General features: G+C 42.0%; 1 protein-coding gene across 4 annotated transcripts; it reads right to left on the bottom strand.

The window, feature by feature from the left end:
* Positions 1–1,296: 1,296 nt before the first annotated feature.
* rad9a (RAD9 checkpoint clamp component A) lies at positions 1,297–26,891 on the bottom strand. 4 transcript variants are annotated; one of them, XM_060927324.1, is made up of 11 exons: positions 26,631–26,891; positions 24,283–24,353; positions 20,816–20,938; positions 19,969–20,083; positions 13,969–14,068; positions 13,758–13,870; positions 7,791–7,897; positions 2,343–2,407; positions 2,147–2,251; positions 1,837–2,065; positions 1,297–1,753 (listed from the first exon to the last, which is right to left on the bottom strand). In XM_060927324.1, exons 1-11 carry the CDS (start codon positions 26,662–26,664, stop codon positions 1,637–1,639), a joined length of 1,179 nt encoding a protein of 392 aa, XP_060783307.1. In that variant the 5' UTR covers positions 26,665–26,891; the 3' UTR covers positions 1,297–1,636. The 4 variants fall into 4 exon arrangements, with proteins under 4 accessions (XP_060783307.1, XP_060783309.1, XP_060783308.1 ...); XM_060927326.1 differs by having other exon boundaries at positions 1,837–2,041; positions 26,631–26,890; XM_060927325.1 differs by having other exon boundaries at positions 13,764–13,870; positions 26,631–26,890.

Genomic DNA, 26,891 nt, shown 5'->3' with positions numbered 1-26,891 from the left:
CTGTTGTAGAAAATGAATCGATACCCAATGACCAATTAATCAGATTAAGAATCCAGCGGCACTATGGTATAAATTACTTGGTATTTGAATGTTGTGACTTCCTGAATCAGAATTTAACCTCAGTAAAAGCCAAAAAAAAAAAAAAAGAGTGATGCTTTAATGGTAATGTACGGAAGCCGCGAGAGGCCCTTCATATGATCTTTTTTTATTCACCTTGTTATCCCGAGATAACGACATAATTAATTCAGGATCTCGAGAAAACAACACAACTAATTTGAGATCTCGAGAAAACAAGACCGTTATTCCGAGATCTCGAGAAAACAAAACAATTATTCCGAGATAACGACATAATTAATTCAGGATGTCGAGAAAACAACACAACTAATTCGAGATCTCGAGAAAACAAAACAACAAATTCGAGATCTTGAGAAAACAAAACCGTTATTCTGAGATAACGACATAATTAATTCAGGATGTCGAGAAAACAACACAACTAATTCGAGATCTCGAGAAAACAAAACAATTATTCCGAGATAACGACATAATTAATTCAGGATGTCGAGAAAACACAACTAATTCGAGATCTCGAGAAAACAAAACAACTAATTCGAGATCTCGAGAAAACAAAACCGTTATTCCGAGATAACGACATAATTAATTCAGGATGTCGAGAAAACAACACAACTAATTCGAGATCTCGAGAAAACAAAACAATTATTCCGAGATAACGACACAATTAATTCAGGATGTCGAGAAAACAACACAACTAATTCGAGATCTCGAGAAAACAAAACAACTAATTCGAGATCTCGAGAAAACAAAACAACTAATTCGAGATCTCGAGAAAACAAAACAACTAATTCGAGATCTCGAGAAAACAAAACCGTTATTCCGAGATAACGACATAATTAATTCAGGATGTCGAGAAAACAACACAACTAATTCGTGATCTCGAGAAAACAAGACAATTATTCCGTGATCTCGAGAAAACAAGACAATTATTTCATGATCTCGAGTCAACCCCTGATCAAAATACTGCCTTATTAGGTGATCGATTATTCCAGACATTCTAATGACCAAAGTTGCGTCTATACAGGATGAGAAATAGCCCCAAAGTCAGCATATCACAAGTCTCTTGGCGCACCTGAATGAACCATTTCTCAGCTGTTTACTCGAGATCATGAAATAATTGTTTTGTTTTCTCGAGATCTCGGAATAACGGTTTTGTTTTCTCGAGATCTCGAATTAGTTGTGTTGTTTTCTCGAGATCCTGAATTAATTATGTCGTTATCTCGGGATAACAAGGTGAATAAAAAAAAGGATTATATGAAGGGCCTCTCGCGGCTTCCGTAGTAATGACTGGTTTTATTGTGTAAACCAGTCATTTATAGGTAACTCATTTGTGCTTGAAGTGTCCTTTAATGGCTGCTGCAAGGTCAGGAATGAAATTTGACTTTGACTTGTGAGTTCAGTACAGTGATTTGGGCGTGACGTGTCTTCTTTTGACCGCTTCACTTCTGATTCAACTTTTAAAACAAACAAAAACTTTGAAATGACAATAAAAAGGACGTTCCATGTGGATCATCCATTTGTTTTTTCTTGTTTCTGGTTTCCGAGTGCGTCGCTGCTGTAGGGTTCATTCTGACTGTCTCTCGTCCTCGCTGTCGCTGGCGAGCACTTCCTGACTCTGCACTGTCTGGTTGGTCGGCTGAGAACCAGCCGGCAGCACGGAGCCAAAGAAAAGCGAGCAGAACTGACAACGAGAGAATGAAAACGTGATGAATAACAGCTGATCAGATATGCACGTCTTTTTAAAATACAATAACGTTGTAAAACCTTCTTATTGGGGGGTCTCTCGACTGGCTCCTCCTCCTCCTCTTCGCTGAGCGGAAGGCTTTTGCGATTGGTGGAGGAAGTTTGCGGTTGAGGTTGAAGTTTGTGGGACGGCCCAGCGATATCACTGGTCTCCATGGCGATGAGATACGAGTCTATGTCATCGCACATGAAGTCATCGACTGGGAGTTCAGGTTCAGGGCGGGGCCTGGGAGACGGTAAGGAAGAGAGCCTGAGCAAAGTTATACATTAATAAAAATGTATGTAATTAGTAAATAGTGCCAATAGTGTCTGCTCACAAACATCTCCTTACCCATCGGGTTTGTTGATGTGGTTACGTTGGTGTGCGTCTTCAGAGAGAGTAGCGAGTACAAAATCCACCTCTAAGACACTGTCGGAGACACTCAGGACAACGGGGCTAACACACACACACAGTACAAATTAACTATAAAGTACATACATTTAGGACAAAACAGAACAATCTGTGGTTAATGTATTAAGTAGTTTACCTTCCAGGTTCATCAAAGTACATAGAGATGGGAAGACCAGCTGTCTCAGCAAAGACCAACAAACCCTGTGAGCCAGGGAGAAAGGGTTTAAACGAACATACAGCATTCTGAAGTCATTTTCCACGAGCAACATTTAAGTACCTCATGTCATTATCTCTGGCCGCTTAATCCTGTTCTACAGGGTCGCAGGCAAGCTGGAGCCTATCCCAGCTGACTACGGGCGAAAGGCGGGGTACACCCTGGACAAGTCGCCAGGTCATCACAGGGCTGACACATAGACACAGACAACCATTCACACTCACATTCACACCTACGGTCAATTTAGAGTCACCAGTTAACCTAACCTGCATGTCTTTGGACTGTGGGGGAAACCGGAGCACCCGGAGGAAACCCACGCGGACACGGGGAGAACATGCAAACTCCGCACAGAAAGGCCCTCGCCGGCCACGGGGCTCGAACCCGGACCTTCCTGCTGTGAGGCGACAGCGCTAACCACTACACCACCGTGCCGCCCCAACATTTAAGTATTAGGAAAGCAAAAGAAACTGCGGTCACTGAAAACAATAAGACGACAAATAACAATTGAACACACAATAAACTCAGGGTTCTCCAGAAAATCTGAAGTAGCCGGCTAAAAAAAACAAAGTAATAGGGGCCAAAGGCATGCTAATGCTAGGGGGTCTAGCCCCACCCCTACAGAAAATTTAGAAGTTTACATGCCTTCTGGTGCACTCAGCTAATAAATAACTCACCATTTCCCTGTAAAACACTTGCAAAATGTGTGTGAAATTTCCCTCCAGATGCGTGTGTGTGTGTGTGTGTGTGTGTGTGTGTGTGTGGCTTTCTCAGTTACCCTCTAGTACTGGCTCTGTAACATACAGTTGTGGTCAGAAGTTTACATACAGTGACATGAATGTCATCTTGGATTTGAATGTCAAGGCAATATTTGGGCTTTCAGTCATTTCTCTGAACTGTTCTTTTTCTGTGGCAGAATGATTGTACAGCATACATCTTTAATTAAAAAAAATAGAATTTGGTGCACAAGTTTTAATTTTCTTTGGGTTTTCTGAAATCAACACAGGGTCAAAATTATACATACAGCACACCTAATATTTGGGTAAAATGTCTCTTTGCAAGATTCACCTTGACCAAACGTTTTTGTTTACCATGAACAAGCTTCTGGCAGAATTCTGGCTGGATATTTCACGACTCTTCATGGTAAAATTGGTTGAGTTCAATTAAATTTGTTTTTTTTTTCCCTTGGCATGGACTCGACTTACAAGCACGGTCCATATATTTTCAACAGGGTTGAAGTCAGGACTTGTTTTAAGCTTAATGTTAGCCCGCTTTATCCTCCACAACCAGCTTTGATGTGTGTTTGGGTTCATTGTCCTGTTGTAACTCCCAAATCCCAAGTCGTGTTCAAGTTTCTGATGGTTTATGTTGAAGAATTCTGAGGTAGTCCTCCTTCTTCATTATTCCATCCACTTTGTGCAATGAACCAGTTCCACTGGCAGCAAAACAGCCCCAGAGCATGATGATCCTACCACCACCACCAGCTGGTACAGTGTCCCTCTGTACATGGCGGTCATTGTGGCCAAACAACTCAATCTTTGTCTCATCTGACCATACAGCTTTCCTCCAGAAGGCTTTTCTTTGTCCGTGTGGTCAGCTTCAAACTTTAGTTAAGCTTGAAGGTGTCAATTTTGGAGCAGGGGGTTATTTCTTGGATAGCAGCCTCTTAGTCCATAGTGATCTGAACTGTAGACAGTGATCCATCAGCTTCCAGTTCATGGCAGGGATGTGCCATGGTGGTTTCCAGGTTGTTCCTGACCATCCAAACCAATTTCCTTTCAGCTGAGGGTGACAGTTTGGGTTTTCTTGAAGCAAAGTGGCTTGGCAAAGTGACTCCACCTCACAATAACTTGCATACAATTGTTTGAACTGATCTTAGAATTTGCAGTTGTTTAGAAATGGCTCCAAGAAACATTCCGGAGTTGTGTATATCTGCGATCCTCTTTCTCAGATCTGCACGGAGCTCCTTGGACTTTCCCATTTTACTGTGTCTTGGTCAAGCCAACGAGTGCTGTAAACAAACCCTTTTTATGAAGGCACAGAGAAGCTACCAGCTGTAGTGAATCATAATTAGTAACAGGAAGTTAAGAGACCTCAGCCTTGGCAAGATAAGAGACAGTTTGGAAGTTTCAGCACCTCTGAATTAATAATCTAAGTGAGCATATGTAAATTTTTGACCCTGTATGTATAATTTTGACCCTGTGTTGATTTCAGAAAACTAAAACTTATGCACCAAATTCTAGTGTTTGTTTTTTTTAATTAAAGCTGTATGCTGTACAATCGTTCTGCCACAGAAAAAGAACAGTTCAAAGAAATGACTGAAAGCCCAATTAGTTATTTGCACTTTATAAAGTATGAAACCTTAGCTAAGGGACCAGACATCTCTATACTTCAGGTAGCTTTTGGATATGCAAATAATTCTTAGATAAAGAATGATGAATTTTCTAATTATTTTCTCTAAGTTCACTTATCATTCATACCCTTCTAATCTAATAAATTGAAGAAAACAAAACTGAATTCACACAACTTTATTTACATTTCAATTTTGCTTGTTGTACCCCAAATAAAACAATGATAATACTTTACAGTCTTTGGATCTGGGCGCACAATATTCATGTCAACTTTGTTTAAATATCCTATCAGTGAAAACTGAATGAAAGCCAATCAGAGCATGAGAACCGATCAACAAATATGTCGTCGTTTCCGGTCATGTTAGACCTGAATCGAAAACAAACAAACAAACAAACAATTTTGTAGTGAAATAACTGGATTTGCAGCAAATTATGAGCAGCGGAGACTATATAAATCGCTTGAACATTGAAAGGCAAGGGTTTTTTTCCCCCTCTGGGCACGAGTAGGTGGAGAAAACCGCTGGTCGCCGGAGCTTGTGGACATCTCTGAAGCTTAACCAGTGGAGAAGCTAAGAAACGCTTTTATTTTCTCATCTCATCTCATTATCTGTAGCCGCTTTATCCTGTTCTACAGGGTCGCAGGCAAGCTGGAGCCTATCCCAGCTGACTACGGGCGAAAGGCGGGGTACACCCTGGACAAGTCGCCAGGTCATCACAGGGCTGACACATAGACACAGACAACCATTCACACTCACATTCACACCTACGCTCAATTTAGAGTCACCAGTTAACCTAACCTGCATGTCTTTGGACTGTGGGGGAAACCGGAGCACCCGGAGGAAACCCACGCGGACACGGGGAGAACATGCAAACTCCACACAGAAAGGCCCTCGCCGGTCACGGGGCTCGAACCCGGACCTTCTTGCTGTGAGGCGACAGCGCTAACCACTACACCACCGTGCCGCCCCGCTTTTATTTTCTACCAAATGTTATTTTTGGCCATTTATAATTAATACATCAAATATTCTCACCATGTTTACTAAAAATCCAATTATGCATTTTTCAAGCATCTGTATGAATCCTGATCATCTGTGTTTCATACAGAAAGGGACAAATTAAAGGAAAAACTGTACTTATGATGTATGTATGTGGGTCTGTCTCAGAAACTGGGTACTGTGGGGGTCCCCCACTAAATATACTCACAGTCAATAAACTATACGGTTTTGAATGGTGATGTTGGTTTTAATTTGAAATAAAATGATGAAAGAAATAATACAGATAAAACTAAATCTTTGATGTGAATACTTTATTCAGAATTTGGCAAAAATTCTGCAAATTTGTGGAAAAATGGCGGCTTGATCTGGGACATGATAAACGGTCGACTACATCGCATTCCCTTAAAAAGGTTGTAGTCCACTGAAAAGTCGACAGTTATCACTAATTGTATTTTAAGTTGTAACTTTATCCACCTAAGGATTGGCGCGCTCACAGAATAATCATAACCGTAATAAAACATCATGCAAAATATTTGATCACCGTTGTAACTCCATTTTCCGCAAAACCAATACGATCGTGTGTTTTGATCTAAACGGAAAGCCTCAGGGTCGAGGTCACTACCTCACCAAAAGTAGTAACTTAAAATCACTACGCCATATAAAAATTTAGTTATAAATCTGCAATTTTGTTTTTTAAAACGAAAGCTGAAAGTTAGGTATAGAATATGTTTCTTACAGAATATGTTACGATGGTAGCTGGTCTTGTATGAATTTCTGAGCTATAAAATGAGTTGTGGTCTATTTTTTACCGTAGCGTGTTATTTGTGTGCGGGGAAGGACACACATTAACAATTTGCATGTGTAGAATGGAATTTTCCACTCCAACAGTTAGAATTTGATCGTGCTTCCATTTGCGGTCTGTTACGCCGGTGATCTGTTCGGACGTTATCACTGAAAAGGTGAGTTTTGACAGTTTTATTTTGTTTTAGTCTTGCAGTATAAAGCAATAGAATGTTTCTTTTTCATCTTACTTTCATATTTCGCAGTGTTTGCGTATTTTTGGCCAATATTTTGCAACCATGGTCAATTTAGATCAAACTTTTGATAGAATCTACGGCCAGTCATTTTGCCCCGCCCCCACCTCGCGTTCCGTCCGGTGCGGTAGTGATGTCCCGTTGCTCGCGCGCCGCAGCAGAGACCCGCGCGACCTTCAGCCGGTACAGTCGCTGTTCTTTTACCACCGCCGTTATTCTCATTTTTCCGGTGTGTTCTTGATTTTTCCATTGTGTCCTATTTCGCCATATCAAATACCCAAAATGTATCATATGATTCATATTTAAGTGAATAATCAATTCAGTCATCATAACTTGGCATTTTTAACCCAAGCAATCAAAAGAGGAAATTTATTCAATATTTTCACTCATCTGTGAAGGAGGGGCTTTAATTCTTCATGACGTAGTTATTTTATATGTAAATCAATTTTACAAAAGCATTTGAATTGTAATAAAAAAAATTGTCCACAGTGGAGGCCAGATAAAGCACGATAGTATCTTTATTCTTATTAAACATGACAAAAGAAACATTGAGTGTTAGGTAAATGCAAAAAAAAAAAGTAAAATTAGAAAATTTCTTTTTTGACCATAATGTCCCAAATGAGAGACCAGTTTCTGAGACGGACCCAGGTATGTGTGTGTGTGTGTGTGTGGGGGGGGGGGGGGGGGGGGGGGGGGATTTATTTTTGCTAGCATGGTTTGCATCTACTTGTCCCTTAGACTGAAGCATCACTGCAAATCAACGCAAAGATTTTCTGACTGCTCTATAATGAAACGTTTCTCTCCTGATGGGTGTGGCCTCTTTCAGGATGTCTCCACCCCCATCTACCAGGTACCAGTGCTGATTGAATGACTTGATAAGGATGAAAATGAAGTAAATTCTTTGCTATGGCTTAAAAAAACCCATTCGAGGAAATATCTTGAAGGAAGTTCCGTAAGTCGATGCAGAATTGATGCTAGTGTATGGATGTTTACCCTGAGCTCTTTGAGGCAGAAGGTGATGCTGGTCTGAGAGCCGATAGCAAAGTGATCAAACTCTTCGGAGCTCAAACACAACTCGGTCATCATGGCTTTTGAGGAGTCTGGTGAGAAATGGAGGAAGAGACCAGTTAAATTTAAGTTTTTCTTCAGAAAAAAACCCCAAAAACATCTGGATGTCAAATTAAAATCAATACATATTTTGGTTGTAAAAGAAGTCGGTTATTTGGGGGCGTAAATGTAATTTGAGTGCTCCGGTTAAAAGTTCTCTAAAAGTTACAGCCACTATTCAGTTTAGACTTCAGCTTCACTAATTTTGTACGTTTAATATCTCATCTCATCTCATTATCTCTAGCCGCTTTAACCTTCTACAGGGTTGCAGGCAAGCTGGAGCCTATCCCAGCTGACTACGGGAGAAAGGCGGGGTACACCCTGGACAAGTCGCCAGGTCATCACAGGGCTGACACATAGACACAGACAACCATTCACACTCACATTCACACCTACGGTCAATTTAGAGTCACCAGTTAACCTAACCTGCATGTCTTTGGACTGTGGGGGAAACCGGAGCACCCGGAGGAAACCCACGCAGACACGGGGAGAACATGCAAACTCCACACAGAAAGGCCCTCGCTGACCACGGGGCTCGAACCCGGACCTTCTTGCTGTGAGGCGATGGCGCTAACCACTACACCACTGTCAGGGTTTCTGCAGGCTTGAACAAGTTCAATTTAAGACTTTTTAAGACCTTTTTAAGACCATAACAGGTTAAATTTAAGACTTATGCCGCACAAAAAAAATAAAGAAAATTGGGAGAGCCTGAATTACTTTCGAAATAACAAAATTTATTATCATTCACCAATGAACTCATTACATCCCTAGGGTGTGCTCTTGCGTTAATGAGGAACTAAGTTGCAGTGGAGCCAAAGACATCCCGCAAATCACTTGAGGATGAGGCATTCGATTCTGTACGGTTTGTGTGTTGTAACGTTACAGTTCGCATGGAGTTAGCTGATACACCGTCTCGAGATGTGCCTGGACCTGACAACGGTGAACAAAATTGAGTGATGGCATGCGAATGTTGCAGACTTTTATGGGCAGCCTGGTGCTTCTCCGCTTTCGCGTGCGATTCCGGTGCCTTTACACCCAGGGTGCTGAGTTTGAGTTTGAGTGTTCTTTTGCACAATGTGCAGTACGCCTTAAACGGATTGTTTGGTACACGTTTTAACCAGTCTACGAAATCATTGCGTTCAAGCCAGCAGTCGTTAAACTTGCATTTGCCCATTTTGCTACAAACCGTGACAATAGGGCTGTGCGATATGGGAAAAAATTTATATCCCGATACATTTTCTCCATTTCACGATATACATCTCGATATATTTAAACCTCCTCTAAAGAACCCCATGAAATCTAACTTTTACTCTTTACTGTTTTCACTACAATCCCTGCAGATTAAATAACATTCTTGGTTAACTTTACAGGTGGTTTTCAACAACACATTTTACATTTTCATGTTGGTGATTAATCACAATTGAATTGAAATAAGACTATTTTTATTCAACAAAGATGTGGCACAAACTGCAAAAACAATCTTGAAAATTGCAACAAAGGGGCAACACAATACAGAGCTGCTCAGAGCTCAAACCAATAAAGCGCAAGCTCAACACTGAGGAAGACATTTAGCCTCAATAAGAAAAGTGCTCACTCATTAAATTATTTAAAAAAATAGATCTCCAAGCTATTAACCTGACTACTGAGAACCACTGGAACATTCACAATAGAGAGAGAGATTGAGGGAGAGAAGAGAGAGATCTGCAAAGCATAATTTTCCTCTTTGCACACTTTTGAACTGAATGTTTTCTGGCTCTGCCTCTCAGATGGGTATAATTCCGGTATTGCCTCCTCTGTAAAATGTCTGCGACCAGGCAACTCATATTTGGGATCGAGTGTGTTTGGTCATTTTTGGAAGCCTGGTTTTTCCACTGTACTAATTGGGATCATGTCTTCGGCAATGAAGTCAGTGATTGCATCCGTTATAGCTCTCCATCTCTGACTCGTTTTCCCATATGGGGTGGCTTTGGAGAACGAGGCCGCTATGGTCATTTGTTTAGCTTGGGTTAGCTCGTGGGCAAGTAGTTCGGAGTTTAAGAGACTCTTCATACTGTCCCGGGTGAGTTTTCAGGTGATGGAACACAGGGGCGCAGAAACGTTTTTTGACCTGGGGGGGATAAAGCTGCCAGCAAACCAACCCCAACCCCACCATGTGTTGTGCGAGGAATATACTCTGATGCCCTCAGGGCAGTGGCATTACTCAGCTAAGACAAAAAAACCATCACTCCTTCATCCCTGCAACCTTTAGCTTAGGCCTACTAATAAATAAAGAGTAGGAATAGAGCACACCTGTGATGTCTGGTGCGCTCATGTGCTATTTACCACTGACACGACAGGATGTCATGTGGGTTGAATATGTGTGTGTGTTCTGGATGACTGCTGACTGTTTTGTCTACCCTTTGTATTTATCTATAGCATCTAGGTCTGTGTAAAGTGTAAACCAGTGCATCCTGACTTTCTAACTATGCCTGTGTGTTGCGTGAGCAGCAGTCAGTCAACAACTCTTCGCAAAGTTTCCTTATGAAACAATATGCTCGCTGAAATTATGGCAGGGAACGCCAGATTAAAGGTCTGATGACACGAACATGACTCTATGCAATTTCTTAAATAAACTATACAACATGGCAAACATGTTAGATTTCTGTTATAATTACGTGAAAAGAAGCTGTTGTTACGCGAATATCCAACTTTTAATTGCACAGCGCAAGAAAACTGGGTCCGTGGCTCGCGGCCATGCTGTGACGTCAGCGGAAGAACACGCTGCGGTTCACTGGCTGTTCTACTCAATGGAAATGGCGCATGAAAACGCCGGTGAACTCTCTAGTGCTAGCTCTTCCTCTGAACAAAAGAACAACCAAATACTGGTACTTTAAGCAGTGATCATGATGGCATGATTTTATCTGATATTAAATAAATGAGATTGATAATAATGTGAATGTTCACAACTAGTACATACAAACTCTGCAGCTTCTGATTCAGCAGCTGCGTCATACTCCGCAAAAACATCAGCAAGCACCTACAATATAAATGGAAATGCAATACACCAAGCTCAAATGACTTTTGGAAAGTATAATTTCTAAATTTTTTCTACATATTCTTGAAGTCGGTCATCGGGGTACTTGCTACCGTTCCCTAACAACGCATGGCAAAGGGTAAAGTGTAGTGTTGCTACGAGTACTTGCTAAAACCTCCGGTGGAAGATCCTCGATGTGCTGATAAGACATACAGTTCTATATAACACACAAGTGTCACGATAATCACAAAACCGATGCAAATTGTTAAAATACCTAATTTTTAAGCAATCATGTGTTGATCTCTTCCGAATAGAATCTATGATAGCCTCCCCTCTTTACCCTTTGCCTCTCGTTGCTAGGCGGCAGTTGCATGAAAGCCGCAAGCTTTCACAAGCAAATACATGACTGATATCACGCCGACTTTATGATTACATTTATGATTATCATGAATGTGTACTCTATGAGCGCTCTGGAGCGAGTCACTTCCAAGATGGCCGTGCAGACCGCAGTGTTACTATTTTTAGCATCATGTCGGAGCACTCTATAGCTCTACGTGCCTTTATCTTATGTCGTTTCTCAACACATGTTCTGACAGGAGGACTGTCTTTGGAGGAGTCGCCTTGTCCCAGACGACTGCTGGATCCGGCATAGCTACTAGTAGACCCCCTCCGGAATACTGTAGGCACTGCTGATGGTAGTAACACACGTTTGTGCTGAACTGCACACCCAAGAGATTCTTTTAAGCTGGGAAGGGTGTCAAAACAATCCAAATCGAAGTGTTCAGAGCACAGGACGGATGTTGGTGAGGGCTCCCACTTGTCACGAGTGCGCCTGACTTGCCTCACCACTTCGCATGCAGCTCGGGATCTCTGGGAAACTTGAATAAACTTACCCCATCCTTGTGGGTTTTGGAGCAAAAGCCGGCAACACAATGCGAAGGCATAATAACTATATATATAATACTAATAATGATAAACTGAACACCTGTCGCATCAACAACAAACTGGTAAGTGAGGAGGAAGATTCTTTCGCTGACGTCATATAGCTCCTCCTCTTTCGTCTCCTGGGTGCTGCAGCCCCGTCAAATTTGCCCAAATAGCCGCGTTTTTTATCATAACTTGTAAAATAGGCGCCTTCGTGAATTAATATATGGATCATCGGGAATTACTTTTTATGTTATAAAACATCGCCAAAGATGTCAAAAACGTGTCATCAGACCTTTAAACATTAAAACTGCCTTCTGAGCACTGTATCTACAGGCTACCACCGAAAGAAGGAGGCTACCAGAAAGGCATCTCTACTCCGTACGATTTTACTTTCACTACGACATTACTTTGAACAGACTATCAAAAAATTGCAAGGTGATATGATAAAGTAAGGCACAGTTTACTTACAGTCGTTGTTTTTTGAAAAAACGATGCAATCGTTTTCTACCTTTTCGGTTTGGCACCCTTCATCATGCCGTGTTGGGGTCCTGAACTAGGAGCTGTCCCCGATATGCCTGTCAAACTTGTTGTGGGTAACCACAGCAACCAAGCTCGAGCTCGCAACCTGTGCAGTCTGCGCAGCTCAACCAACCGAATATCAGTCTTTGTTTTGTTTTATGTGAGTTGTTGCAACTATGTATGTACTGCTGTGCACCTCAATAAACCGAATGGTAATTAGTCTTTTGATTTTTCCGTGAGGTTTGCCTTATGCAAAGAAAGACAGCATAGACGTTTTTTCCTCCCTATAAGTGGGGGGACCAAACGAGGTGAATTTAAATCTGGATGGGACGAATCCCACCCATCCCACCCTCTATCTGCGCCCGTGATGGAACATATATGTAGCGCTGCTGCCTTTCGTGATGACAGGTTTTTTTGCACACTTTACAAACTGGCATTTGCTGTTCCACGTCCTCCTCGCGATATCCAAAAAAAATGCCAGATGACTGACCCCTTACTAGTTCTTTTAGGAACCAATTCGCCCGCTTCCATTTTTAATTTGTCGCTGAAATTGACAGAGCTTACACGGTAGCCTACGCAACACCAGCGATTGCACGAACTGAGTCAGCGCTGTAAACCGGAACCAGGAAATCTTCCCGCCGGCAGTGTTGCCAGATACTGCTGACGTTTTCCAGCCCGAAATATGTTCAAAACCCGCCAAAACGCACTTAAAACCGCCCAATCTGGCAACACAACCGAAACTAGAAAATCTTTCTGGAAGTTCCTTTCAGCACCGAGATGCCAACCAATCCCGGGTGACATCTAGGTGCTGAAAGGAACTTCCGGGAAGATTTTCTAGGTGCAGAATAATTCTGCACGTAACCTAGGTCTTAAATGACCCAAATGATATTTTAGACCAACAGTGCAAAATATCTCTGTATTTTAGACTTAAAATTGAAAATGTGTAATTTTAGACTTTTTTAGACTCCGCGGACACCCTGCACCGTGCCGCCCTTCGTTTAATATGTCCGCCATATTTGCGATGAACCTAATTTTTGACTGAAGATATAAAAATGTACAATGCAAACCAGTGTGTAACAAAATGGGACAATCTTAAATGCTGAAGACGGAGGGGGGATATAAAAGTGAAAAATAAAGACGTAAGGGCTTAAGAGGGCTCGATTGCAGACCTGGGTTTGAGCTTGTACTGAGTTGAGAGAGAGAGAGAGAGAGAGAGAGAGAGAGAGAGAGAGAGAGATGCTCTTTCAGCCACCTGATGCATCTGAAACATGTTGGAAAACCACACTGACCACAATTACCAGTGTACCAGCATCAGGCCCAGTAAAAAAGGAACAGTGTCTCGTTCTTGTGAAGACGTTTTACAGAACAGAAAATAACAGGGAAACCCGACACACCATCACCTGCATCGTCTTCCACGTGGGTCCTGAGCCAAACTCGATCACCGCTCACAGACACACTCACTTCCTCCAGAGAGGGCGGGAAATGCAGAACTGTATCCACCCACAACCTGCACACAGACGACAGCGGAGACGCTATAGAAGAAACTGAGAGATACAGAGTGAACTACAGATACAGGAAAAGAGAGATAGAGGGAGGAAGGAGGACCTGGGTTGGGCTTGAAGCACGTTGGTGCAGGTGTCCTTGTCAAACACTGCTTGCAAGCTTTCACAGTCCTGAAAGGATAGGTTGTGTGTCTTTAAAAGCCCTGAAACACACACACACACTTCATTATTTTCATGTCCCAAAGTGTTTTATTCCTTTTACACCCCACTAATGTGTCAACAATTACCTTTTTTTTTAGTTCATGTTATTACTTACAATTATACTGTAGTAGCTATAAAGCGCTGTTGCCTCACCAACCTTTCTTCCTCTCTCATGAAGTTAAGGTGACTTATTTTAGATTTTTCGGATCACGGCTCCGCCGACGGCAGTTAAATACTACCGCTAGAAAAATAAAACATCTGTGCGTATTTTTATTTTAACCGCCGAAACGTACAAAAAGAAATGTAAAAAAAAAAGTCACATTTTTCTTGTAACAGCACTGTATCCCTGGTACTAGGTCATATTTCTTTAAGTAAAAAGTATTAGAATCGCAAATACAAACGACAAAGTGTGTTGTATATATCCACTTCAGCCGAGTCCGAAAACGAAACTATTTACGACTGAGTATTCACTTGAATGTTTTTATGGTATTTACGACCGCTTTACGACAGTGTCAACCTCGTGCTGACCATGGCTGACGCTGACAGCATGGATTCCGAGCTATCGCCTCAACTGTACGTAAGCATAAAGTGTGGTAAAGAAAAGGCTTTTCACTGTCTCACTAACCAAAACGTGGGCGATTTCGTCTCTCAAGCGTTGAAAGTAAACAATGAAAAGATCAAAACGATCTTTGGTTCTCAGAAAGAAGGTGGTGATGTAACGAGCGCGATGCCGAATATGCCTGCCATAACGTTAGTTCGCGATTTTGGCTGCAAGTATCTGACTGTGGAATTAGAAGAGGATGGTGCCGCAGAGAGTCCTATCGAATCAAGTAGCACGAACGCATCAGCCTTCAATGTGCATATATATATATATATATATATATATATATATATATATATATACATACTAGTGCATCTCAAAAAATTAGAATATTGTGAAAAAGTTCAATATTTTCCATCAGTTACTTAAGAAAGTGAAAATGTTGTATATTATAGACTTATTACACATAAACTAAAATGTTTCAAGCATTTTTCTATTTTAATCAGTATGGCATACAGTACAAAAACATAAAAAAACCCATCTCAAAATATTAGAATATTTCATTTCGAGTTTGAGTAAAACAGTATGAACACAGTGTATCTCTCGGTCTAGTTCAGTACACACAACCACAATCATGGGGAAGACTGCTGACTTGACTGTTGTCCAGAAGATGATCACTGATGCCCTCCACAAGGAGGGTAAGCCACAAAAGGTCATTGCTGAAAAGGGTGGCTGGAAAAGGTGCACAAGCAACAGGGATGGCCGCAGTCTTGAGGGGATTGTCAAGAAAAGTTGATTCAAGAACTTGGGAGAGCTTCACAAGGAGTGGACTGAGGCTGGTGTCAGTGTATCAAGACCCATCACGAACAGACATCTTCAAGAAAGGGGATACAACTTTCGCATTCCTAATATCAAGCTACTCCTGAGCCAGAGACAATGTCAGAAGTGTCTTATCTGGGCTAAGGAGAGAAAGAAATGGACTGTTGCTCAGTGGCCCAAAGTCCTCTTTTCAGATGAAAGTACATTTTGCATTTAATTTGGAAATCACGGTTCTAGAGTCTGGAGGAAGAGTGGAGAGGCACAGAATCCAAGGTGTTTGAAGCCCAGTGTGAAGTCTCCACAGTCTGATGATTTGGGGTGCCATGTCATCTGCTGGTGTTGGTCCACTGTATTTTATCAAGTCCAAAGTCAACACAGCCATCTACCAGGAGATTTTAGAGCACTTCATGCTTCCATCTGCTGACGAGCTTTTTGGAGATGCTGATTTCCTTTTCCAGCAGGACTTAGCACCTACCCACAGTGCCAAAACTACTACCAAATGGTTTGCTGACCATGATATTACTGTGTGTGTTTGGCCAGCCAACTTGCCTGACCTGAACCCCATAGAGAATCTATGGGGTATTGTCAAGAGGAAGATGAGAAACACCCGACCCAAAAATACAGATACGCTGAAGGCCACTATCAAAGCAACCTGGGCTTCAATAACACCTCAGCAGTGCCACAGACTGATCACCTCCATGCCACATCGCATTGATACAGTAATTCATGGTAAAGGAGCCCCAATTTATTGAGCGTATAAATGAATATACTTTTCAGAAGTTGGACATTTCTGTATTGTAAATCCTTTTTTTGATTGATCTTAGGGAATATTCTAATAATTTGAGATGCTGGATTTCTGATTTTCATGAGCTATAAGCCATAATCATCAAAATTAAAACAAAAAAGGCTTTAAATATTTCACTTTACATGTAATGAATGTAGAATATATGAAAGTTTACCTTTTTGAATTAAATTATGAAAAAAGGAACTTTTCCATGGTATTCTAATTTTTTGAGATGCACTAGTATGTATGTGTGTGTGTATGTATATAAAGTGTGTCTCTTGAATTTAAATTATTTTATCATCTTAATCCGACATTGAAATTTTGCCATGCAAAAAAAAAAAATTGGACAAGGACACTTTTATTTTCATTTCGACCGGCATCATCAAAAACATGTTGAAAAAATCCGTGAACCTAAAGATAAAAAATGGGTGGCCTAAAGGAAAAAAAATAAATACACAGCTTGTCATGTTATAAAGACATGTTCCTGAAGACTTTCCCATGGCGGAAAACATACTGACTGTTAAAGGGATAGTTCGGGATTTTTGACATGAATCTGTATGGCATCCCCATCAATAGTGTCGTGCAAACACACTGACTTACCCCTGACAGCATCCTGTGAGTCCAGTTCTTGTCCAGTTTTGGTCCAGACGAAAGTAGTCCGGCAAGTTTGTTGGGGTCACGAAAGTAAAACGTTTTTCGTCTCAAAACAGTATGTGTTCAAAAGAGTGATATATTTGCATCACAAAACCACTGCCAAATAAAAAGTCAGACCTCGAAATCGCTTGGCGCTATTTTCTCTCCCTTCTTATCACTGCGAGCTGCCGCCAGGTGACAGCCACGGCTGTTTCATTCATTGTTTACTAGTGATGGGAATTTCGGCTCTTTTTCGGGAGCCGGCTCTTTTGGCTCTTCTTACTATAAGGAGCCGGCTCTTTCGGCTCCCAAACGGCTCCTGAGATTTTATTTTTGATTTAAAGGAATACGCCACCCCCAGATGAAATTGAGTCAGTCCCTGCAGTCCCTAGAGTTGGATGAATGAGCCAAAGCGTTTTGTAGCCGACCCAGCCATTGTCCTGATCTATAAACGCCCAGGTTAGCTTAGCTTAGCTTAGCGTAGTCGCTGTAATCCGGCGTGTCCAGCTAGCATTGTCGTTGCAAAAGTGAATTAAATAACTCAAGATTTTTTATAATTATTTCTCATGACTTGTACAGTCACATCGAGTACACATATCAATGCAAATTAACACGAAGGGATTTACTAGACCAATTTATATCTGGAACTATCTTCAGCCACAGCACAGGCAAAGCACCGCTGCAGGCGCAAAGACACCGCGCAGCACCTGAAAACGGGTGCGCAGCGCCTGAAAACCCATTTTCAGGCGCTGCGCGGTGTCTTTGCGCCTTCCTTTTCCTACCTATTCCTTTAATTGCTGCAATTAACTAGTTAATTCTGATTCTATTTCTCCTCTCAGTTATAATCTGTCCTGCTTTTGAAAAGATCCTCTCTGGGGGGACAGATGCTGCCACTATACACATCCTCCGTGCCATCACGTGTGTAAGCCGTGGATAGAGTGCAGCCTTGGTCTCCCACCAGCTTAGTGGGTCTGCATTTCGCTGTCACCTGGCGGCAGCGCGCAGTGATACCGAGGGAGAGAAAATAGTGCCAAGCGATTTCGAGGTCTGACTTTTTATTTGGCAACGGTTTTGTGATGCAAATATATCACTCTTTTGAACACGTACTGTTTTGAGACGAAAAACGTTTTACTTTCGTGACCCCAACAAACTTGCCGGACTACTTTCGTCTGGACCAAAACTGGACAAGAACTGGACTCACAGGATGCTGTCAGGGGTAAGTCAGTGTGTTTGCACGACACTATTGATGGGGATGCCATACAGATTCATGTCAAAAATCCCGAACTATCCTTTTAAGGCCTGGTCCCACAATACTGAAAACTATAACTACAACTATAACGATATGTATGAATAAATCGGTCCCCTGCAGGTTGTGCTCGGTGCTCACACCAGACCGATCACGATCCCTACAGCCCAGGTCTGGGTTTATCCGTATCGGTGAGATCAACATCTGACAAATCAGGTAATTGTTTACATGTGATGCTGTCTAAGCACATGCTGTTTTCCCCGGGCATCTTTGTACATCTTTGTTGCCTCATGAAGTCACGAAATACAGATTCGCGGAAAATAAAAAATATAATACAAAGCACAGATTCATGGATATGTGAATAGTAAATTGATAAAACATATAAATGCAGGTACGATATTTTAATTATGAACTTCGGCATTTAATTGTTTTATACTTCTTAACCTTCATCCTACCAAGTGGGGTCCATCTGGACCCCGCACCTATATGTTTGTTTGCCATTTTAAAAATATGTGACATACTGCCTCACCGTTTTATGAATTTGTCGGAATTTATGTCTTAATTAAAACACTAAAGCACCGGAAGATCAGCTTTTTGCATTGTGAAGGTATAATTAATTTGTTACTGGGGTCCAACCGGACCCCAGAGTAAAGTTTATCTGTCTTTCATTTTATAATTGAATAGCACACTGAAAGTTAACTTCTTTTATTTCTTTTATGTTCCATAATGAAACTACCAAGGCATTCCTTCTTGGGGTCCGTGTGGACCCCACTGCTGCAATAAGCACAGGCTGCAAAACAAAAGCCTGAAATTATTTTACAATTACTTTTTTGTTTTAAATTCTGTAAGAAAAGACCTAAGTTGTAATCCAGAATGTTTTACAGCTGCATGAGCTGCAAAAATCATGTATATAATGCCAATTTTTTTTGGTGCGCTATAATTTGCTACATGTATGCTAGTTATTGCAATATTATTGCAATGTTATTGCATTTATAATACATTATTGATATTCAGCCATAGTGGATTTTGTTCTTCAATAAAGTTATGTCTGTTTGCTGCATTGAATTGGTTCTTACTGCATTGATTTCAAGGTATTCCCTCCTGGGGTCCATACGGACCCCGCCTGGTAGTTTGTGTATGTAAAATTGGCTGGTAGGATGAAGGTTAAGTGTGTTCTTTATGCCTTGGGCCCTTTAGTGTATTGCTGTTATTAATACAAGATGTTCTGAACAAAACTTATCTGGTGATTTTGTCTTTATAAGCTTTAATTTTAAAGAAAAGTATTGGGGTCCAAACGGACCCCACATGGTAAGACTAAGGTGTAAAATAGCATGGTAGGATGAGGGTTAATTTTTTTTTTTTTTATCCGTGATGCATTATCTGTATGAAATCGGTAACCAATCTGTAATATACTGAAACGTCCGTGACCAATCTGTGAATTATTAACGTCTGTATTAAAATCCGTAACCACTCCGTATTTTGGATCCTTTTTTATTATATTTCCGTAGTCCGTGATCTATCTGTATTATATCAACCACCGGAGTGTGTACATGGGTTGTTTTGAAGTCCAAGCTGTACAGTATGACCCGGAATAATGTGCTACTACTTGGAAAAAAATTCCATGACTATTCCTAAGTTGCATGCATTTATTTCCCTGAGTGTCAAGACCAAGTGATATTAGAGTCGGGGTTATAGTTGTGGTGTTTCTGCTCCAGACTGGAAGTAAATTCAGGCAGAGGTGGAGTTATGGTTGTAGTTACAGGTATAGTTATCGGTGTTGTAGGACCGGGCCCTTACAAAGCACCAACACTTGAGACTCCTTCCATAAATGTTTCCTTCATGAAAGCTCCACTATATCAAGGACCAAGCTTGTGTTTACCATGTTTGCAGTGCAGCGTGATTCTCAGACGACTCTTCTCAGCGTTCATCTCAATCCGGCACTTCTCCACAGAGCGCTCAAGAGACGAGAGAGACCTGAACACCGCCTGTACACTCTGAGACAGAGAGCGAGAGAAAACAGAAACACATTAAAACACTGACTCTACACAAAGACATTCAGGAATCAAAGAGTTGTAAAGATTCATTGATTTGAATCATTGCTCACATACATATTCACACCTAGGCAAAATGTACAGTATCCAATCCTCCTACTGGCACGTTTTTAGAGGACGGGGGAAAAAAAAACAACAACACAGAGACATGCAAACTATAACATAATAAATAAATAAATAAACAAACAAACTGGCGGGGCGGCACGGTGGTGTAGTGGTTAGTGCTGTCGCCTCACAGCAAGAAGGTCCGGGTTCGAGCCCCGTGGCCGGCGAGGGCCTTTCTGTGCGGAGTTTGCATGTTCTCCCCGTGTCCGCGTGGGTTTCCTCCGGGTGCTCCGGTTTCCCCCACAGTCCAAAGACATGCAGGTTAGGTTAACTGGTGACTCTAAATTGACCGTAGGTGTGAATGTGAGTGTGAATGGTTGTCTGTGTCTATGTGTCAGCCCTGTGATGACCTGGCGACTTGTCCAGCGTGTACCCCGCCTTTCGCCCGTAGTCAGCTGGGATAGGCTCCAGCTTGCCTGCGGCCCTGTAGAACAGGATAAAGCGGCTAGAGGTAATGAGATGAGATGAGAACAAACTGGCACACAAGAAAGTAATATCACAGACTTTAAAAAAAAGAAAAAAAAGAGGGTGAGAAGAAACCCATGAACGTAGTAAGACTTTGCCTGTTACCTTGATGGGCATCTTGCAGCGAAAGGCTTGGTCTGGAGGAGCCTGGTACCTCTGGAAGAAGAGCGGAGACATCAGGAAGCAGGCGAACGCTGATCGGGATGAGTTCACTGTCCGCAGGGTTAGCTGCAGAGACGCAAGCACATGATGTACGGAACATACCAAGGCACACAAACATATTGGATAAATAAATAAAAATATCAAAAGCAGAAACAATACATCACACTTTTTGCATAAAGACCTTTAAAGGTGCTATATGTAAAAACTGGCCATCTGTCGAATTCCTACTCCAAACAAATAGGGGGCAGTATAATCACCAGAAAGTTGGATGTCCATTCCTGTTATAAGCAACAAGGAAATGTACAGTCCTTCCTCTCCCTTCCCCTTTTCTCTTTGCCCTTCTCCATCAGATTTGACTGATTTAACCAACTTTTTAGCGAAACAAAACAAAAGGTATCCACTGTAACCGGCAAAGCAAACGAGGCAGGTTAGTCACAAGATGGCGCCCCGTCCCAAAATGCAACACAGTGTGATGTAACTTGACATTCTCTATAATCGGGGCCAGTACCTTCAATATGATAACATGATTGACAAGAGGTTACAACATGCATACCTGCCAACCTTGAAAAAATTTTATGAGTACAATTTTACAATTTCATGAGTAACCCCCCCTCGCGTCAACCTCACCCCAACCCGGCGCGCATGCGCCCCCACAGACCAAAAACACACTTTCAATCCAGTTTTATTGATTGACCTTGGGAACATAGTCCAGTTTTGTAAAACATTCCTATTGATAGACTTTGGGAAACTGTTATTGATGGCTCTTGGGAACTTCCTTCCGTTTTGAAAAGCACAACAAACATTAAATACATGTGCAAATGAAATGAAATTAAACCAGAGCCACTCTTTCAAAATAAATAACAACACATTAAATTAATACAGTATGTAAAAAAGGCACTTTCAACACAAAACATGGTATGCACAAATTTCCCATGCAATAGGTTTAGACTTTTGCATTTTTTAACAAGTTCACCAAGGCTCTGTCCTCAGTCTTCTTCTGTTCATCATCGTCCTTGAGGCTCTTTCAAGAGACTTCCGTACGGGCTGCCCCTAGGAGCTACTCTATGCAGACGACCTGGTTCTGATATCTGAATCTCTCGAGGATGTGCTCAATAAATTCCAACGTTGGAAGGCAGGGTTCGAGTCCAAGGGCCTGCGAGTGAATGTGGACAAGACAAAGGTGATGTTTCTTGGCCCCAATCTAAACCCCCTAAAAGACTCGGGAAAGTTCCCGTGTGGTGTTTGCCGGGGTGGCGTGGGTAGCAACTCTATCTTCTGCACAGGCTGTTCTCATTGGATCCATAAAAGGTGTAGCGACATCAAAGGAAGGCTCACTGCTGACCCATGCTTCAGATGTAGAAGGTGTCTAGGAACAGCCCGCCCAATTGACAACAGGCCATGCGAACATGTCACTGTTGACGGTCAGACGCTTGGAGTCGTTGACTCCTTTTGCTATCTGGGTGACACCATCACATCGGGTGGTGGCTGTGAGGCTGCTACTATTACAAGAACTAGATGTGCATGGGGCAAGTTCAGAGAACTCCTCCCAGTCCTGACATGCAGGTGTTTGTCTCTATCAACACGTGGGAAAGTGTACGAAAGCTGTGTAAGGAGTGCTATGCTTTATGCTAGCGAGTGTTGGCCCCTGAAAAGTTGTGAGCTCGGAAGATTAGAAAGAAACGAGAGGGCCATGCTGTGTTGGATTTTGCATACCAAGCCTGACGATAGATCGAGCACATCTATCTTGAGAAGGAGGCTCGGTCTGACAGACCTGGAGTCTACCCTCAGGCGTCGGCGACTTCGCTGGTTTGGCCACGTGCAGCGTAGCAACTCCATCATCAATCGCGGATGCCACCTTGAAGTCGCCGGTCGTAAACGTCCTGGCAGGCCCCAGAAGTCCTGGCAGGAATGCGTGAAAAATGATCTGAAGGCTGCTGGTCTGTCTGCCAGCGACACCCAAGACAGAGCTCGATGGCATGCTGCTGTTCTCCATGCGACGTCCGACCCACTCTGATGTGGATACACGGACGCTAATTTCCGGATAGTGAGTGAGTGAGTGAGTGTTGCATTATACAGTAAAAATACTGCATTATACAGTACACTGCAGTATTTTGTAGTACGCTTTTTTCATGTGCAAACTATTGCATTTGCATTCGAAATATTGCATTTACTGCAGTAATACTGTATAAAAAAAGCATTTGATACTGCAGTACCACGCAGGTTTTTTCATAAGAGGGATGACCAATTTTCGACTTCACATCATCTGCAAACATTCTAGGCTACCATTGACAGAAGTTACCGACTGCCCTTAAGATATACAACACGCTACGTTTTGTTGAGCACATCAATAAAGTGGTACTTATCATAGTGATTCAATGACCGCGCGAGAGGAATTGTAATCAGGTTTCGTTGGTTACCGCATCGAATATGCAACCTCGAGTGACGGCTTCGAACTTAAATGAAGAACTAGCCTGTACTGCTGGTATTGTAAATGCACAAAATAACGGCTAGGAAGCTCGAGTACACGTGAAACAACCGTTTCTGTTACAAATATAAAAACGACGTCTCTAACCGACATTTCAATCCCCGACTCGCTCTAGCCACCTGGCTGCACCGCTGCACTCAAGTCAGAGACGCGAAGGAGGAAGGGGAGGGGTGAAGAGGGCAGAGCCACACGCTCTGGAAGAGGGGCGGTGGGATTGGGCAAAGCGTTCCATTCTGGCTTTGAGTTTTCTCACAGATCAGCGGTATCAACTTCAGCGAGAACTTGACTGAAATGCGAGTTCGGACGATATGCGTACTTTTTAATGTGAAAACGTACAGTCGTACAATGAGGTAAAAATACGTAGCGGCTACGCAAGATGCGTACAGGTTGGCAGGTATGCAACATGTCCTTGGGGCAGCACTTGTACTTCTCCTCTCCTCCACGGTCTAGAGGTTAGAGAAGTAGCTTTGGGACCAAAAGGTCGCTGGTTTGATTCCCTGGACCAGCAGGAATGGATGACGTGTCCTTGAGCAAGGCACCTAACCCCCAATTGCTCCCAGGGTGGGGTGTGTTAGGGTCCTGTTGCAAATTGCTCTGGATAAGAGCATCTGCTAAATGCCCGTAATGTACTGTAATGTAATGGATGCTACAGTGACCCACTATCGCCTTTTGAGGTACAAAGTATTTCGAGATGGACAGCCCGTCCTGTCTCAGGGCTCACTGGTTAACATGCTAACTTCAGTAGATATCTCTGAAACAGAATACATACTGTAGATGCCTTTGACATAACATCAAATCTTATTTCTTCACATGCTGTTGATAATTTTAGTTAATTTTTGAACGTTTTAAACTAAAGTTCTTACATATAGCACCTTTAATACAGCAATATTAATGGCCACATGACCACGCAGGCATAGACACTAACCCCATCCGCAGTGGGCTCCAAGTAAAGCTCTTCTCCAATCCTTGAAAGGGAGTGTATTGCTTTGGCCAGCACTGTAAGATACATACAGAAGGGTTAGGGTTACATACAAAAAACACACTAATGATACCATGAAAATATACAAATAATATCCCAGCAAACGCAGAACCTTTCCCTAATGTTGGCTTTTGATCGCCTTTTTTGTGAATCGTTTTATAACATTTTGGGAATGTTCTATCATGGTTAAAAAAAAAAAACAAAATCAGCACTATTCCTGAAATATTCTTCGAAAGGAAATTAAATAGGTATAATTTTTTCATCTCATCTCATTATCTCTAGCCGCTTTATCCTTCTACAGGGTCGCAGGCAAGCTGGAGCCTATCCCAGCCGACTACGGGCGAAAGGCGGGGTACACCCTGGACAAGTCGCCAGGTCATCACAGGGCTGACACATAGACACAGACAACCATTCACACTCACATTCACACCTACGGTCAATTTAGAGTCACCAGTTAACCTAACCTGCATGTCTTTGGACTGTGGGGGAAACCGGAGCACCCGGAGGAAACCCACGCGGACACGGGGAGAACATGCAAACTCCGCACAGAAAGGCCCTCGCCGGCCACGGGGCTCGAACCCAGACCTTCTTGCTGTGAGGCGACAGCGCTAACCACTACACCACCGTGCCGCCCGGTATAATTTTTTATTTTATAAAAATTATTATACCCATTTTTTTTTCAAAATAGGTATAATTTTTTTAACTACAAACTAACAGGCTTTTGCAGGAAGTTCTCAGAGTTTGCCAAAGGTTGCTTTTATTTTTGCAGAGAAACTAATGTTCTGGATGCAGTCCATTCTGGAACATTTACACGGAAATTACAATAAATAGGACACTGTTGAAAATATTTTGCTGATAAAAAGGAAATGCAGATTTAAAATATTATTACAGATGCAGGATACTTAGAAACATGTATTCTATTCCTTTCCAGCATGTCTCATTCATTTGGTTTGATAGCATGCAATATTATTAGCATATTACTTATCCGATGTGTATTACGTCACTCTACCCAATGGAAAATGAGGGTTAAATATGGTTTACAATATTGCATGATTGTCAAGACAACATGACATCACATGTCAGATATGATGCGAGTAGCCAATGAGAAAGTTTTCTGCTGTGCATGTGCAGAAGCATTTCTGTGTTTGCCGGTGGCGTGGTAAACCATCACAGTGAACTGAAAATGCCATAAGATACGTATTACAAGTAAAACTTCTGCGCTAGTGAGCGACTAACAATTTGTAAACCCTGTTAACTTCTTGTAAAATCTATCATTGTTCCATCGAATGTGTTTGTATTATAATAATAATAATATTGGCTGGCTTTTTTTTTGGTATATCAGATATATTCCATTCAGCTAGCATGATATTTAGTGAGTTGAACGATATCTGATATACCACTCAACGTCAGCCAGTATTATTTAAAATATTCTGTATTACATTTGTGATTGTGTATTCTGTAATGACAATAATAAATATATGTGGTTACAGATATTATTCATGTGAGGCGGCACGGTGGTGTAGTGGTTAGCGCTGTCGCCTCACAGCAAGAAGGTCCGGGTTCGAGCCCCGTGGCTGGCGAGGGCCTTTCTGTGCGGAGTTTGCATGTTCTCCCCGTGTCCGCGTGGGTTTCCTCCGGGTGCTCCGGTTTCCCCCACAGTCCAAAGACATGCAGGTTAGGTTAACTGGTGACTCTAAATTGACCGTAGGTGTGAATGTGAGTGTGAATGGTTGTCTGTGTGTATGTGTCAGCCCTGTGATGACCTGGCGACTTGTCCAGGGTGTACCCCGCCTTTCGCCCGTAGTCAGCTGGGATAGGCTCCAGCTTGCCTGCGACCCTGTAGAACAGGATAAAGTGGCTAGAGATAATGAGATGAGACTATGTCTGCCCTGTTCTATTATATACTAATTAGATGACAACCAACCAAGGGTGGGTTTCCCAAAAGCCTCTTAACACTAAGAGCATCTTAACTAGGATTGAGAGCGTTTATTGTGCTGCTCGCTTTACCATTTAACGATGATCTTTGTGCTACGATGCTTTTGGGAAACTCAGGCCAGGTCTGTACGAGTACAATAACAGGTTTGTCTAGGGATGGTTCAGAGAATGTTCCCCCAATGTTCCCCTAACGTTAGAAGAACGTTCTCCTAACCATCCAGAGTTATTTCAAATTATTTAAAAGTTACAGAACCATTAAGGGAACCTTCTCTGAACTATAACACGCAATGAAACTTTATTTCCATAAAGAAAACTTTCCTGGAAAACAAAACAGTAAATTATTCACATATCTATGTCACCTTTGACATTTCCTCCAGTTGCAACGCAGTCCATCCTTATACACTTTGCACAGCATTAATTCTGAAAAACAAATTATCTAACTATTTCCGGAGACATTATTCCAATTACTGTAGTGATATTTTTTTTCATTTACAGTTAAACGCAGATGCTGGTATAAAACATCCTTTATAACAAGCAATTATTTAGATAAATAAAATCATGAAAACCCTTCTAAACTGTTTACAAAACTTCGCCATGTCGCGCGCTGAGATCAACCAATC

This window comes from Neoarius graeffei, chromosome 8, assembly GCF_027579695.1.
Source record: "Neoarius graeffei isolate fNeoGra1 chromosome 8, fNeoGra1.pri, whole genome shotgun sequence".
NCBI classification, from domain to species: Eukaryota; Metazoa; Chordata; class Actinopteri; order Siluriformes; family Ariidae; genus Neoarius; species Neoarius graeffei.
The sequence above is the reverse complement of the archived record's forward strand: the minus strand, read 5'-3'. Positions and strand labels throughout refer to the sequence as shown.